The 16,487-nt window shown below is 33.1% G+C and overlaps 1 protein-coding gene across 1 annotated transcript in view; it reads right to left on the reverse strand.

Moving 5' to 3' along the window:
- Positions 1–11,660, reverse strand: part of myo1d (myosin 1D) — a 157,427-nt gene extending 145,767 nt beyond the window's left edge. The window contains 1 exon segment of the mRNA NM_001423964.3: positions 11,141–11,660. Coding sequence (NP_001410893.2) covers positions 11,141–11,235 — 95 coding nt within the window. The 5' untranslated portion in view covers positions 11,236–11,660.
- Between the last annotated feature and the right edge of the window lie 4,827 nt (positions 11,661–16,487).

Consider the following 16,487-nt stretch of genomic DNA (forward strand, 5'->3'; position numbering starts at 1 on the left):
AACCATTGGCCCTGCCGGTAATCTGGAGGATTTTAAACATAGGCGAACACAGCAGCACGGATATAGGCAATGTGTCTGAATGGTAACAAACTCAACTAATAAAAGACAAAGTCCACCATTCTCCAATTCTTGTACAGTTCTCTCGACAAAAATTCTTGCTGCAAACCAAGCTTTGCTTTTTCGCCCTAGACAGCATCGCGAGGAAAAACATGCAACAAACCCTGTTGATCATGAAAACAAACACAAACGACCCGTGCCATGCACGAACGTGGTCTCACCCAGTCATTGAACATCACAGCTTGGCAGGTCTGCTTTGCCTTCGGAAAGCACATGCTCTCATGAATGATAAAGAAACAGGCTCTTCTCATAGAATAAGAAAACTCCGGCATGTATAATACTGAGAAACTGATGCTTCATCACTCCTTTAGCAAATTTGAGCTACATGCCAATTTAATTATTTTAAATCCAGAAGATGAAATTAGCTGACAAACGTTCAAAATTATCCAGTTTTCCCCACAAATAAAGATGACAGGTGCTAACGTTGTCTTAACTGATGCTCAACACACATAAATCTGTTTTTTCTTTAAAAAGCACTCCAGTGTGTCTTGAACCTTAAAATATCTAGATCAGAAAAAATAAGAAAAGCATAAGATCTTAGAAGCTGCTTTAAACACAAATGGAAAACAATCATACTGTAATTTCAAGAGTTCACACATAGCTGATGATTGTAAACAAGGCATGTTTAGCACACTTTCCTGGGAGAAAGCTCTCAGCTCATAAGATCCTTGAGCCCGGGGCTCCCTCCATTTTATTGAGAGAGAGGGCAGCCTTAGCTCAGGTAGGTCTTGAGAGCTCCCCCAAGTTCATTTGTTCGGTCTATTCTTTGATAATAGGGGTTGCCATGGTGGAATGGACCGCCAACTGTACCAGCATGTATTTGTGCAGTCAATGCCTTGTACTAAAACACACATTTACTTTGCCAATTTGGTTTATTCAATTCACTTATAACCGCCCTATCCTGGAGTAATCTAGAAAAGAGGGGGCGTAGTAGGGGTGGATGGGGGATTCTTCAAGACAAAGATGACTAAGATAAAAAAAAATCTGGTTATTTATTATGCGTGTGGATTTGTCTGATTGGTAAATCATGTGATAGCTAATGTCAGACCAGCTGAGGTCAATCATAAGCACATGATCCTCTCAAAATTAGTTTATAAATAAATTTCACATATAAAAATGACAATTAATAAATCAATCTTTCAATAATGAAATAAGCACAAAATTAATTATTAATTAAAGTAAAATAATAATTTTGTAATCATACAATTTAACCAAATTAGTTGTACAATAAAATGAGAGAAAACAACACTTTTGGACATTTGAACAGACAAGGGCTGTAACCATAGCTGTTGCCAAACAGATCAGACCAGACTTGGATTCACCTTAAAGGAATATTTGAAAGTGGAATGTTTGAAAACAGGTTAAAAAAAATCCCATTTACAGTCAAGAAGAAAGCTCAGACTGTGGTTTTATATTGTAAACAAAAAGACAGGAACCATGGAAAATTAAACCACACAAGAACTCATAGCTGCAAGCAAGCATGGATGTACCCTGACGCTGGTCAGAGGCTATTATAACATCACAGGACAAATCCTCTGGGATTGTAATATTTATATGGAAAGTATTTTTCCAGTGGCATTCTCTCTAAATCCCTTTATCTCCCACACTGTGGACAGTTACAACAAGCAGTACCTAACTTCAAATGCAAAATGAGAAAGAAAACATACTACTTGATACAGTAGTATTTAATATTGTTGTAACACATAAGTATATAAACTTACAGTAATTCCTAAAAAAATATATGTTGACTTATAAGTGATGTTCCCACAATACTTATATTACTACTCTATACTTCTGTAATCATAGTAAGTGGACTTCCTGCGAAATAACTCAAAAATATACTGTGTGCTCACAGCATCCTACATTTAGTCAAATATTGTTGTCGCAATGAATACAAGGAAATGCAGATTGTTTTAAATCCATATCATCCATCCCGACCAACCACAGTAAAATTTGTACATTTTTCATTCCTGCTTCCAGACTATAGCATATCTGTTTAACTCCATCTGTCCTTACAGGATAGGGAAATAAAACCTTTGACCTTGTTTCGGGTCCTGCGCAGTGCACCTGAGCTCTAAGAGCACTTTGATCCTCTGTTTGCTGTGCAGGATGGGAATCGGGTTGCCATGTGTCACAGCTGGACTCCACGTGGCCCTGCTGTTAAGGCAACAAGTGAGCTTTTACACCGCTGATATGGGAGAGGCTTAGGATTATTCAGCCAACAGCTTCACACAACTCAAATCCTCAAGAAATAATACAACTATGGCAGGAAGTTTAAATTTAATCACTATTACAAATGGTGTCTTTGTGATCCGACCCCATGAGGACTTGCAAAAAGTTAATTTCATTCAAAGGCCTGAATTCATTAGCTTGCCTGAGTTTACATTTGCCTCTAGTTTGTATTTGTGCAGTGGCACCACACTGTAAATATGGAAGAGAAATACACACATGGGCTCAATTTTCACTATTTCCTGTATGAGCTCTCTAAACTTAACCTTAGACCCCTACTTACGGTTATCATCCGGCTGATTTTGCTCAGCTAAGAGCCTGATAAAAAGCTGTGAGGTAATGGCACAGATTTACAACCTTCTGCTTTAAAACTTTCCCCATTCCATTGTATAACCACACAACACTGTACCTCAATTTTTAAGCAATCATCATCTGCACTGCATGTGTTATTATTCTTAGGAATGAAATAGACCCCTGTAACTGTAAACCTCAAAAACAGATGACTATAAGATATAATACTGTATCCTATGTGAGTTAATTTCTTAAAGCTGTTTTTTTTCCATTTAAATCAAGTGACAAAATGTTAACAGTTCTTTAAGTTAAAGAAGCTAAATGAAGCTAATTAATATCACCATGGAGCGTAAAACATATGCAAAGTTATTTCTATTTTAGCAAAACTAAGGCTGCATGATGGAATTGCATTGAATTACTTATTTCTTATTTAATATATTTAATGTTTAATAATATATTAATAATATATTAATTTATAATATATTAGTGTTTAAAAATATTAATATATTGAATATTTAATGATCTAAAGAATCTTTCTATGTAAAATAACCTTTTGTTGAACACAAGTTTGCACAAACATACATGTTCTGAGTCTGCAGTTCTAAAACCTTTTTTATTACCACTAAACGTTCTCCTAAATAGAGGTAAAAGCTTTTATCTAAGTTTACATAGACTGTTAAAGGAAAATTACAAGATCTTAATAAATGATGGACCCCCTTTCAACACTTCCTAAACCAGGTGGACATTGCTTTTTTTTTTTTTTGGCTTTTTTTATGTTTGAACTTTCAAACCTTTGTTGGTGTCTTATTGTATTGCTCAGATGTCTTACATTTCAGCAACAATTAACAAATTTGTTTATTTGTTTACTTTTATAACCATTTGTAATTTAATTTAATTTATTTTATTTTTATGTATTTTGTTTAGTAGTTCAAACACGCATTCTGTTTTTGGCTTAGTCCCTTTATTAGTTTGGGGTCGCCACAGTGGAATGAACCACCAACTTATCCAACTTATGTTTTACACAGCGGATGCCCTTCCAGCCACAACCAAACACTGGGAAACACTCATACACACTCTTTCACACACATACACTATGGCCAATTTAGCTTATTCAATTTACCTATAGCGCACGTATTTGGACTTTGGGGAAAACCTGGGCACCCAGAGGAAACCCACGCGAACAGGTAGAACATGCAAACTCAACTCCATCTTTTTGCTGTGAGGCGATCGTGCTACACATATATATATATATATATATATATATATATATATATATATATATATATATATATATATATATATATATATATATATATATGTGTATATATGTATATATGTATACATGTATACACACACACACGCACGCACGCACGCACGCACGCACGCACGCACACGCACACGCACACACACACACACACACACACACACACACACACACACACACACACACACACACACACACACACACACACACACACACAGTTGAAGTGAGAATTATTAGCCCCCCTTTGAATTTTATTTTCTTTTTTTAAATATTTCCTAAATCATGTTTAACAGAGCAAGAAAATTTTCACAGTATGTCTAATAATATTTTTCTTCTGTAGAAACTTTTATGTTTTATTTTGGCTAGAAAAGCAGTTTGAAATTTTATTAAAAAAATATTTTAAGGTCAAAATTATTAGCCCCTTTAAGCTATTTATTTTTTCAATTGTCTACAGAACCAAATGCAATGATTTACCTAAATACCCTAACCTACCTAGATAACCTAATGAACCTAGTTCAAGCCTTTAAATGTCAGTTTAAAGTGTCTTGAAAAATATCTAGTCAAATATTATTTACTGTCATCATGACAAAGATAAAACAAATAATTTATTTAAAATGAGTTATTAAAACTTATGTTAAGAAATGTGTTTAAAAAAAATCTTCTCTCCATTAAACAGAAATTGGGGGAAAAAATAAACAGGGGGGCTAATAATTCAGGGGGGGCTAATAATTCTGACTTCAACTGTACATATATACATACACCCACACACACTTTTCTGGATAGTGTGTGATTTAGTCTCGTGAATTAGGAGTCCTTTTGGAGATTTAGAAATGTGTTATTTTTGATTATTTTCTACAAAATTGGTGAGGAGATTATTTTCAAAAGCTTCTCATAAAACATTAAGTGCATCTTTTAGCATTGAAGAAGTTTTGTGATTATAGCACCTGTTCTGTTTATAAGGCCTATTTACTATGTCATGTAAAATTTGCATAATAATGTGGTTTTCTGCATTTCACTATTTGCATTCAGCATTGTATGTTGCTATGTAGTACTAGTCCAGCACCATAACACACGCATCGGGTTTGCTTTGTTCTAAAACAGACCTAAAGTGTTACATTGTTGTATTTTCTTTGTGGTTCACATATGTCAGAGTGCACCTGCATATGTTCTACTTCAACATCCATCAAAGTTGGCAAATTTTCTTCACGGGCTTACAGTTCCTTTATGTGACACGATTTTACAAACTAGTCAGGTGTTATAAAGCCAAACATATAGCTACTGTACACACATACTAACTTTTAGTATACATGAACACATGAGCTCTGTAGCATGTGTCAGCACTCCCAACCCTTGTTTAACTTTGACACCTTGCTGAAAGAAGCTTAAATGCTCATAAAAAACTGACAAATTTGCTTGAAATCTCTTGGTTAAACATCTAATCATATCCTTTGCATAAAAAGCCATTTTTGTTTAATTTAGGAGCTTCTGTGGCAAAACAAATGCAGGCTAATTGCAAAATGCAATTGCTAAATGCAGGCACATTTACAATGCAATGTTTTTGTATGATTTCCACGCAAGTCTTCGTACATGAGGCCCCCGGTCGGTCTCATTTACATCTTTATATTTATGAAAATCTTGTAGAATTGAATAATGAATTCACACAATGCATCAATGGATCTGTATAGAATCATATAAGATATGTTTGTGATATCAAAACAACCCTACACTGCGTATACAGCATGCTATTTTAGATGCTGTGATAGTAGGACTGCACAATATATCGTTTCAGCATTGATATCACAATGTGATCATTCATAATAGTCACATCCCAAGTATATACAATGCTAAATCTGGATCACAATCATTTTGTAAGTGTTTTATTTTAGGTTTGTGACTGTATAAGGGTTTTAAAAGCATTCAGGCATAAATGTTTCATTTGTAACTTTAAAAATTACTAACAAATAGTTATCATTTGAATTGTTTATAAAACAAAGACGTATTATTTTACATTTGATTATTAATTAACTGTACTCCTGAATACAGTTCAGCTCTTTAGAAGACAGTAAGTGAAGTTTCACACACTATTTTTGAGAGGAGCACGTGATATGATTGACTGCAGCTGGTCCCTATCGTGAATCATTAGCTAGCTAATCGGATTATTCTGAATTTAACATAAATATCCAGTCTAATTTTACTCCCTATCTTCGTTTTGGAAGACCCCCCCATCCATCCCTTCTCCCTCCTCCTCATTTCTAGTATCGGGCGCAACGGCGGCTCAGTGACCAGCACTGCTGCCTCACAACAAGAATGTCGCTGGTTCAAGTCCTAGCTGGGCCAGTCGGCATTTCTGTGTGAAGTTTACATGTTCTCCCATGTTCGCGTAGTTTTCCCCGGGTACTCTGGTTTCCTCCTACAGTCTTAAGACATGTGACACAAGTGAATTAAATAAAAATCACAACAGTCACAAGCACTTAATACAGAGGTTCTCTAAATGTGTATGCACTGGTGCGGTAGGCAGTCTATTCCTATAGAGCTGTCTTATTAATCAAGGAATAGGCCAAACGAATCAGGGGGAGCTCTCGAGAACTACCTGATCTCGAATCCCTCTTAATGCTCATTGACTAGACGGGAGCCTTGGGTTCATCTATCTACGAGCTCAGGGTTCTCTCCTGGGACAGCATGCCAAACTTGCGTCAAGCTTTATCTAAGAGTAAACTCTTGAAATGTTGTTTATTAAATTAGCATATTTTTCTTTAATGACTTTATGCTTGTGGATTGTTTAGTATATTTTAAGCACATCTAAAATGATAGATTCTTTACCAACATTTATTCAAATCATCTAGTGAAATTGTATTCATATCACAATATATTGCAAAATAAAAAATTAAAAATATTGCAATGTGTAATTTTTCCAATATCGTGCAGCCCTAAATGATAGACTTTGGAACAATAAACCCTTTATGCTAGTTGTTAATACTAGGAGGGTCAAAGGTTGTATCTCTAATGCAGGAAAATGCCAATAGGAAGAGCAGTAAGGCCTCGCTCTTTTCCTGAACCCATTTGTCCAGTCACTTCCAATGCAATTCCAATGCAGTGAAAGGTTAAACTCATCATCTAAGAAAAGACTGTCAAAGAAAAAAAGGCAACTATATATACATAAAGTATACAGTACCACAAGTTCAAATTATGAAAATTACTAGTTTGTCAAATACTTTTTTTAGACTTGACTTTCTACTGAATCACACAAGAAGATGTGAGCTAAACTTGGAAAGTGCTTCCACTGTGTGCTGATTATCAACTATTTCATCTGCAGTATCAAAGCCAATGTCTGGAAGACTCTGGAACATGGTCTCGGGCAGCACTTGTAATTGTTTTTGGAAATGTGCAAAGGATTGCCAAAAAAATTCCCCAAGATCCTAGGGGCAGACAAAACAACACTGCCATATAAAGTCAAGCCCTGAGCTCACGTCAAATTAAGCAGCGATTCCAAAATGCCTACACAAACTCTCTCAAAACAACAGGGGCGTTATGTAAACACAGTCATGGGTAGAGTTCAAATCACACCAAAATGTACAGTACATGTCAGCGCTCCCGACACTTGTTTAACTTTAACAACTCACTGCAAAGAGATTAAATGCTAACAACCAAACACACTGACAGATCTTTTAAGTAAACTTTCTTTGTTTGCATAGAGAAAGGCTGTTTTGTTTTATTCAGAAGCTTGTTTTATTTAGCAGGATGATTATATTTTACTGGATAAAATGTATGGGAATTATCCAAATGAGTTTAAACTATTCACTTCATGTTTTGCTTCGAAATCAGATACGGTCCTTCTGAATTCAAAAGAAAAAGGCAAGGCATAAAAAGCCATTTCCAGTTGGACAGTGCTTCTCTTTATCACTCCAGAGGGCACAGGATGTGATCTGGCATCCCATTGCTCCCTCAGTTCCAGCTGAAGCCCCAGACACAGATGTGGAGACTGAAGGAGCAGGAAGCCTGGTCACACCCTCTGCAAATAACAAACTGCACACGCCATCGTCTCCCAGCCAGAGAGAAAACCAGGCCACGGCTGAGAGGTGGGGAAAACAGACAACGGGTGCTCCGAGTCGCTGGAGTTACTAAAAACCTCCTGATGTTAATTAATATCCAGGTTGTTTATCCACATCTAAATGGCATTTGAAAATGTGAAAAGTAATATACAGAATTGTCGATACACCCAACACCAGATATTAGTGCTTGAAGAGATTGGTATATTAAGATTGTTGCAGGGAATGAAAAATGGTGCCTTACTGTAATTTTTTTGTTATACCTGTAAAACCTAAAAGGTTGCAATCACAGCTGGAGTACCTTTTTTTTTTTTTGACCCTACAGTTTCCCGACTTTGTTTTACAGTACAGTTAAAATTAGTTTTTAAATATTAAATAACACAAAGCCTTTTTTAAAACAAAAACGTTATTTAACAATGAATTCAAATGATTAAAAAGGGACAACAACTATATATAGTTGAAGTCAGAATTATTAGCCCCCCAGAATTATTAGCCCTCCTGTTTATTTTTCCACAATTTCTTTTTAACGGAGAGAAGATTTTTTTCAACACATTTTCAAACAAAATAGTTTTAATAACTCATTTCTAAAAACTGATTTGTTTTATCTTTGCCATGATAACAGCACATAATATTTGACTAGATATTTTTCAAGACACTTCTATACAGCTTAAAGTGACATTTAAAGGCTTAACTAGGTTAATTAGGTTAACTAGGCAGGTTAGGGTAATTAGGCAAGTTATTGTATAACGATCGTTCTACGAACAATCGAAAAAAAATATCTTAAATGAGCTAATAATTTTTACCATAAAATGTTTTTTATATATATTAAAAACTGCTTTTATTTTAACTGAAATAAAATAAATAAGACTTTCTAGAGAAGAAAAAATATTATCAGACATACTGTGAAAATTGCCTTGCTCTGTTAAACATCATTTGGGAAATATTTAAAAAAGAAAAGAAAAAAAGTAATAATAACTGCATATTTTCGACACTCAAAATGAGTGAAATGAGAAGTTTCTTGAGCAAACAATCGTACAATTGTGATTTTTAAAGAATCATGTCACACTGGAGAAATGAAAATTCATCTTTGTCATCACAGGAATTAATTACATTTAAACAGCAGTTTTAAAACTTGAAATAGCAGTCTGACCTGTAATTCTGACCCCAAACTTGTAGTGTACTAATGCATTTAATTGACTATACTATAGTGTGGATCTATGTTAATGCCAAAATCACAATATATAACAAATGTTTTACCTGTTTAAGACATGTTACTATATTGTTTTAATATATTGGTTTAGTAAATGTTTTAATATTGCAGCCTGATCTCACAAGAAATCATAACTATTTTATGTTTTGTCAGTTTAGTGGCTAATACGTATGAATTTGTATGAATTCAGTCATGTGAAAAGTATTGAAAATGTATATGAAACATGTATATGTATATGAAAATGATTTTAAAAAGAGGCATGGCACCCAACCCTAACCTATATCCAACTGTCATTGGGGGATGAGCAAATCGTACTAAATTGTATGAATGAGATTGTGTAAATTCCTACAAAATAGCCACTAAATCAAAATGTTACAAATTTCTGTGACATTGTGTTGCTTATTGTACATTCTATGGCATCACAGCACCATATGGCATGATACAAGATACTGTCATTTTCAAGATAAAAAATGTGCTTTGCATACATTATGGTTTATTAGGTTACTCAGAACCATCTCCATCAAGAATTACCAGCAATTTCATAGAGACAACTAATAATGTAACTACATGCTAGCACTCATTTGAAAATAAAAATCAAGCAATTCCACAAATTAGATTATTTATAGGACATTCAAATATAAGTCACAAGTTCAGTGGCAGCACTTCATGCAATTGCTTTTATGGCATTGTTATATTAACTATTAACACAAAGAGTTTCGTGCTCAGCCTACATTCTCAATCTTATCAGAACCAGCAAGTCATTTATTGACAGTGTGTTGATGAGGAAATGTGATCCACATCACCAAAAACATAACACACAATAGCAGGATATCCACTGCAAACTAGTTTAAACAATAAGGCCAACTTACTCTGGTCAACACACCTCTCTGAGGCACTCATACACACACAACTCTGGCTCAGCAGGTGCAGCCAGTATGAAGCAACAATAGATAGCAGCAAGCATTACAATGCAACACATGAATTGCTTTAGTGCAGAAATAAGACATGTAATGCATTGTTTCCTTGACCTAAAAAATTTCAAAGCAGATGCAAATCTGGAATATGATTTAGAATTCAAGATGTTTTGAGTAACTCCTCCATCTGGATTGAGGTAAAGTTGGTTTTATAATCGCACATTCTGACTTCATCCTTAATAATATAATTTCAGAAAAGTATTCTCTGCAAATTCTAAATAGGAAAATCATATTAGGATCCAATGAATATTAAAGTGTATCATTGTTTAAAGTCAATTAAATAGTGCTGATGTTGTTTTAAAGTCATTCATGCGATTTCAGATGGAATATTCAAAGCAGCTAGATAAACAAAAAGGAGACAGTTACATTGAGCTAATGTGCGAATATAAAACCAACTTTAACTCAATTCCATCTGGTCAGAGGAGATCTCACCTATTAAAACATGCAATTGCAATGATTCAGATTTACAACTTGTTCTTTGTTACCAGTTAACAAACATAACAACTCATACATGCACACAAAATAAAAGGTTGTTATTTAGAGATTTTCTTTCTTTTTCCAAATGACATTTAGTCAGAATAACAAACATTGTTGTTTGATTTGATTATAAACTAGAATTCTTACTCCAAGTATTGATTTCAAGTCTTCTGAAGTTAAAACATTACATTGTGATGTATTTAAAATAATATAGTCACGTCTAAAAAAATGGCACATTTTTTTGTCATTATTATTATCAGTAGTTTACTGAATAAAACAATAACTTTACTCAAAACCTTAACCATAACTCTATTTTCTTTTCTTTTTTTTTGCATTAAATAACAATAATGTACTATGTTTTAGGCATCTTCTTTCCAGACAACACGATACCAACGTTTTACTATTATAAAATTAGTTATTTATATATACATTTCCAATTTCAAAATAAAGCTTTATGTTAACCAGATACCATTATGAGAGCAGTTCTTGTACTAAAGCACATGGCAACAGAAGGTGAGTTCCTCTATCTTACCTGAGCTTAAGGTTGGCCATAAACTCTTCCAAAGACACATTGTCCAGAAGAACAAAGTCCGCCTTTCCGAACTCCAAACTTTCGTGTTCTGCCATAATAAGCTGTTAAGAATGTGAAACTGAAGAGAAAATAATAAAAAAGCTAACTGTTGAATGTCCCACGAAAAGTAAAGTCAATTCTCCAACACCAAACCGGAGCTACAATGCATTTCCATGAATTTGTTTACATTTGCCTAGCGCGCAATTGGTCGGCTTCTTTTCATGTTAATAGTAAAGGTATAAATAAACACGCAATGTTTGTTAACAATACGTGGATCTCCTTGTTTAAAGGTCGAAATTCCTTAAAGCTACGCACTCCTCGGTCGCCTGAAAACTTAAGCTAACTTTTCGAGCCTCCCGGTGTTTGAGTGATAGTCCGCTACATCGAGACTCGCACCTCTCATCCCTTTTTCCACGAGCTCCACTCTTCTCGACTAAACACGGCGGCTTCAGTGTCCTGCCCGTCCGCCTTAAGCCCCTCCTCTCTCGGGCGCGAGCTGAGCCGTGCGCGCTTTACCTCCACACACATCATGATTATGAAGTTATGAAGGTGGATACTTCTCGAGTATCGACTCTTTCAATCTACATTAAAATCGGTTTCTTAAAGTTTCGTTAAATTACTGGATATATGTTTAGACTATAGTCTCCAATAATCCTAAATTGAACTGTTCAAAATTATATGGCAAGCCGTTTTAACTTTGATTCATTCGAAGGATATGAAGGATATGAACTCAGTGTTAAATTCTTGATATCAGGAATTTAATTTCGAATAGTTTGCTTTTTTGTGAATGTTATTCAACAAAAGAAAAAAGAAAATATATATATATATATATAAGCTGTAGAAATTGTCATTTTTTGTGTAAATCAATAGGCTATGTACAATGCATGTTTATTATATGCCTCAACTGCTATAACAATATCCTATTGTTATGTCTTAATGATTAAGTAATATAAATCTTTTGTTATCAATATCAAGTTTTATTAATGACTCTTAATAATAATCACAAAAATCAAATGTTATCAAAGATCAAACTTCATTTAGTAAAAACTTCTCAATGTCAGTCAATTTAGCCTGATAAATGCCTTTATATGCCTCCTATTATTCATTTACCTATTATTATTTGCCTGCCAGTGCATACCCACACTTGGAATTCTCCTGAATTTATAGACTGGCACATACAGTTAAATTCAGAATTTTTAGCTCCGCTGAATTATTAGCTCTCCAGTTTATTTTTTTCCCTACTTTCTGTTTAATAGAGAGAGAATTTTTTCAACACATTTCTAGTTTTAATAACTCATTTCTAAAAACTGATTTATTTTATCTTTGCCATGATGACAGTAACATTTGACTAGATATTTTTCAAGAAACTTCTATACAGATTAAAGTGACATTTAAACTCTTAACTAGGTTAATTAGGTTAACTAGGCAGGCTAGGCTAATTATGCAAATTATTGTATAATGATGGTTTATTCTACAGACAATCTGAAAAAATAAAATCGCTTAAAGGGGCTAATAATTTTGACCTTAAAATGGCTTTTTAAAAAATTTAAACTGCTTTTATTCTATCCAATATAAAACAAATAAGATAATAATAATTCCTGCAAAATTCCATATACACCGCTGTAAATCCTCTTAATGTAAACCTTCTTTTATTGTTTTTGAAAAGGATCTTCATCATTAGAGTTATTTCTTCCTCTAAAAATTAGCAATTTGATTTAGTGGTTAAAGCTATTAGAACTGTTAACTTATTTTCCTTTTTTAAGTTGTTTACCACATGCTTTTATATTATCTGTTGTTTTTTTTTTTTAGTTTTTATGTTCTTGTATGTCCTTATTTGATGATTTACCTCTCTGTAAAACTCATGCACAATCTAGATAACAAATTCTTATAATGCTGTTTGTGTTATTCTGACATTAATAAACAAATAAAAATCGATTTAAAAAAATGCATCATTAATTTAATCTTTTCCATCAGAATTGTTTATTTTTGATATCCATACATGTTATGTTTTTAATTTCATGATTGTGACTGTTACATGGTTTCTGTAGGTTTCATCAAGTCAAATTTAAGACTTTTTAAGACCCTTTTAAGACCATTATGAATAAAATTTTGGACTTATGGCTAAACACTAATCCTTATTTCTAACAGCCAGGTTGGCCACAAAAAAATTATTTCTTAGTGACATACTTGTCAAAACAAGAAAATTGTAGTTGTATACATTTTTTCACAATAATATTTATTTTGTTTGTTTTGTTACATTGTTAAAAGTTTATTTTGTGGAGGGAATTACATAAATAATCAAAAATATTTGTTGGCTTTTGGTCCAAACTGATTGAATATTACTTCTATTCAAGCATTTCTGTTATAAAACCATGCTTTTCTTGCCTATTTATAAATATGTCTACTCCGCTTCATTTATGTAAATATAATTTTGTTTGAATGGAAGATGACGTAAAGAGATATACTTCTCTGGTATCATGAGGAACTGTGTAATTATTTTTAGTTTTCTTTCCCTGATTTATTAAGATGGATTGCTGGTGATTGGGTGGATTTCAGCCCAATTGGGCAGCTTTACTTGGACAAAGGAAAATTTAAGACCAGTTTAAAATGATGTAAGACACACAATACAATATTTCAGTGAACTTTTTAATGCCTAAAATTTTGTTTCACAACATTTTAAGACTTTTTAAGACCCTGCACAGGACACCCTGTAGTAAGAAACCCATTGTAGATAGCTGAAATTACACTCCTTTGATAACAGAAGCAGTTTAGATATCAGAAAAGTTACATATGATTCAAAGTTAAAATGCTTGCCATATATTAAACAAAAGTAAGAAGATATATTCTCTAGTTAGACTGCTATGGCAAAAGAATAAAGAATAAATACAATAAATAGCTAACTAATGCATTGATAAGAGCTAGAGAATTTATTTAAATAGTGGAAGTGGAAACATAAAAAGCATGCATTTTCTTACTAATAAAAACTAAAGTATGTTTGTGCAAAATCAAATATAGGCTATTTAGTTAAAATAAGAAATAACTTGCAATGGTTAACTTGATAATTATCTTTAATTTGAATGGGATGGTCGCATTTGAATTGTGCATAGTTGACATTCTTGAAGGACGTATAATAGTAATCATCAGAGTTTATATATCTCTGGAATGTCCGTCTGTCCTGTCCATATAAGGCAATGCATCCCAGTTGGAATGAACTGTCGTGTAGTTCAGCATAATGATTCAGTGTTATTACAACACATTTGACAACAGAATTCATCAATATCGAATTATTTCCTTTTGGTAAGCTCAAGCAAACAAAACGTGATTTTTGTCTGCTAAAACATTAATAAAACGCATTTCCTTGGTTTCCCTCATGTGTTAAAATGTGATTTGGGACTGGCACGTGTTGTCAGCGTCTGTATGTGGTGACTTCAGAACACAAGAACATGTTTAAGTTTAATGAGGACTCAAGATGAGCTTCAGGTTGCTCTATGCAGTTTTCTGTGGCTGATTAAACACAATAGGATGACTCTGCTGCCCCCGCCTGTGTCTCTAGGAGACTAAGACAACACTACAACTTAACAATTACATAACACTTTACCATATCTACATCCATTCTTCAATTTTAACAACAACAATATAGTAAAATAATAGTATATAAACAAATATGATCAAAAAGTATTTTTTATATATATATATATATATATATATATATATATATATATATATATATATATATATATATATATATATATATATGTTGAGTTATTTTACTTTAAAGACCATGAAAAAGACTTATTTTTTGCCATAAAACTGATATTACTGAACCTACCCACAGGAGTCTGATATGCTGTTAAAAAAGGCTAATTTTAGAAGAACATTTCAAACGGTATTTAGAGGTCTTTCGCATCTGAATTCTTCATTGATTTATGTAATCTAACTTAATTTGTCTACTCATAAATTTGGACACACTAGATTTGGTACTATCTTTAAGGATTCCTATCTCAATTATAGACATTGACGATGGTTATCTGTCTGATCACAATCCAGTTGTTTTTAATATTTAAATTCCCAGACCCTTTTCTAATTAACAAACCACCAGACCGCCGTGTTTGTTGTCTGAATCTTTCAATGGCCAGTCATTTTTTAAGACACTCATTATTTCCATCTTTGTCCTTTGGTTAGGGAATAAATTAGTCAACGTCAATATTTAATTGCACTTCTAATGATATCATGGAGTTGTGTGCTCCTTTGAAATTTTTAAAAACCTACAGCCAAACGGCAACCATGGCTCAATGGTGATACTCGTAGCATTCGCCACCCATGGAGAAAATCTGAGAAAACAAGGCAGAAAACTAAGCTACAGGTGCATTATGATATTTTAAAAGACTTCAACTGTATGAAATATATAATCATTTAAAATATTGTTATCTTTATATGCTTTATTCACATAGTTACAATGAATAAAAAATATTGGTTTTATCCCAATATACATGTTTGCATTATTTTGTTGTAGTAGTCAAGTACAATACAATATCATAAATCATACAATCAGTCTATCATGGTGAAATATTAAAATAATTCCTTTAAAAGCTATATATATATATATATATATATATATATATATATATATATATATATATATAGCTATATAGTTATATATATAGTTGAAGTCAGAATTATTAAGATTTTTTAAATTCATTTCTAAACATAATAGTTTTAATAACTCATTTCTAATAACTGATTTATTTTATCTTTGCCATGATGACAGTAAGTGATATTTTACAAGATATTTTTCAAGACGCTTCAATACAGCTTAAAGTGACATTTAAAGGCTTGACTAGGTTCATTCGATTAACTAGGCAGGTTAGGGTAATTAGGCAATTATTGTATAACAGTGGTTTGTTCTGTAGACTATTGAAAAAAAAGTGCTTAAAGGGGCTAATAATTTTGTCCCTACACTCTCAGAAATAAAGGTATGTGAGCTGTCACTGGGTAGTACCTTTTCAAAGAGTATATTTGTACCTTAAAGGTTCTTATTAATACCTCAAGGGTATTAGTACTTAAAAAGTACAAAAGTACTCCTTTTAAAATTTTTAGCTACTAATATGTATTTTTGAGGTACCAATATGGACCCTTTAAGTGCAAATGAGTACCTTTTAAAAAGGTACCACCCCAGTGACAGCTCGCGTACCTTTATTTCTGAGAATATAAAATGGTTTAAAAAAATTAAAAACTGCTTTTATTCTAGCTGAAATAAAACAAATAAGTCTTTCTTCGGAAGAAAAAATATTATCAGACATGCTGTGAA

This window comes from Danio rerio, chromosome 12 (genome assembly GCF_052040795.2).
Source record: "Danio rerio strain M-AB ecotype USA chromosome 12, GRCz13ab, whole genome shotgun sequence".
In the NCBI taxonomy this organism is placed as follows: Eukaryota; Metazoa; Chordata; class Actinopteri; order Cypriniformes; family Danionidae; genus Danio; species Danio rerio.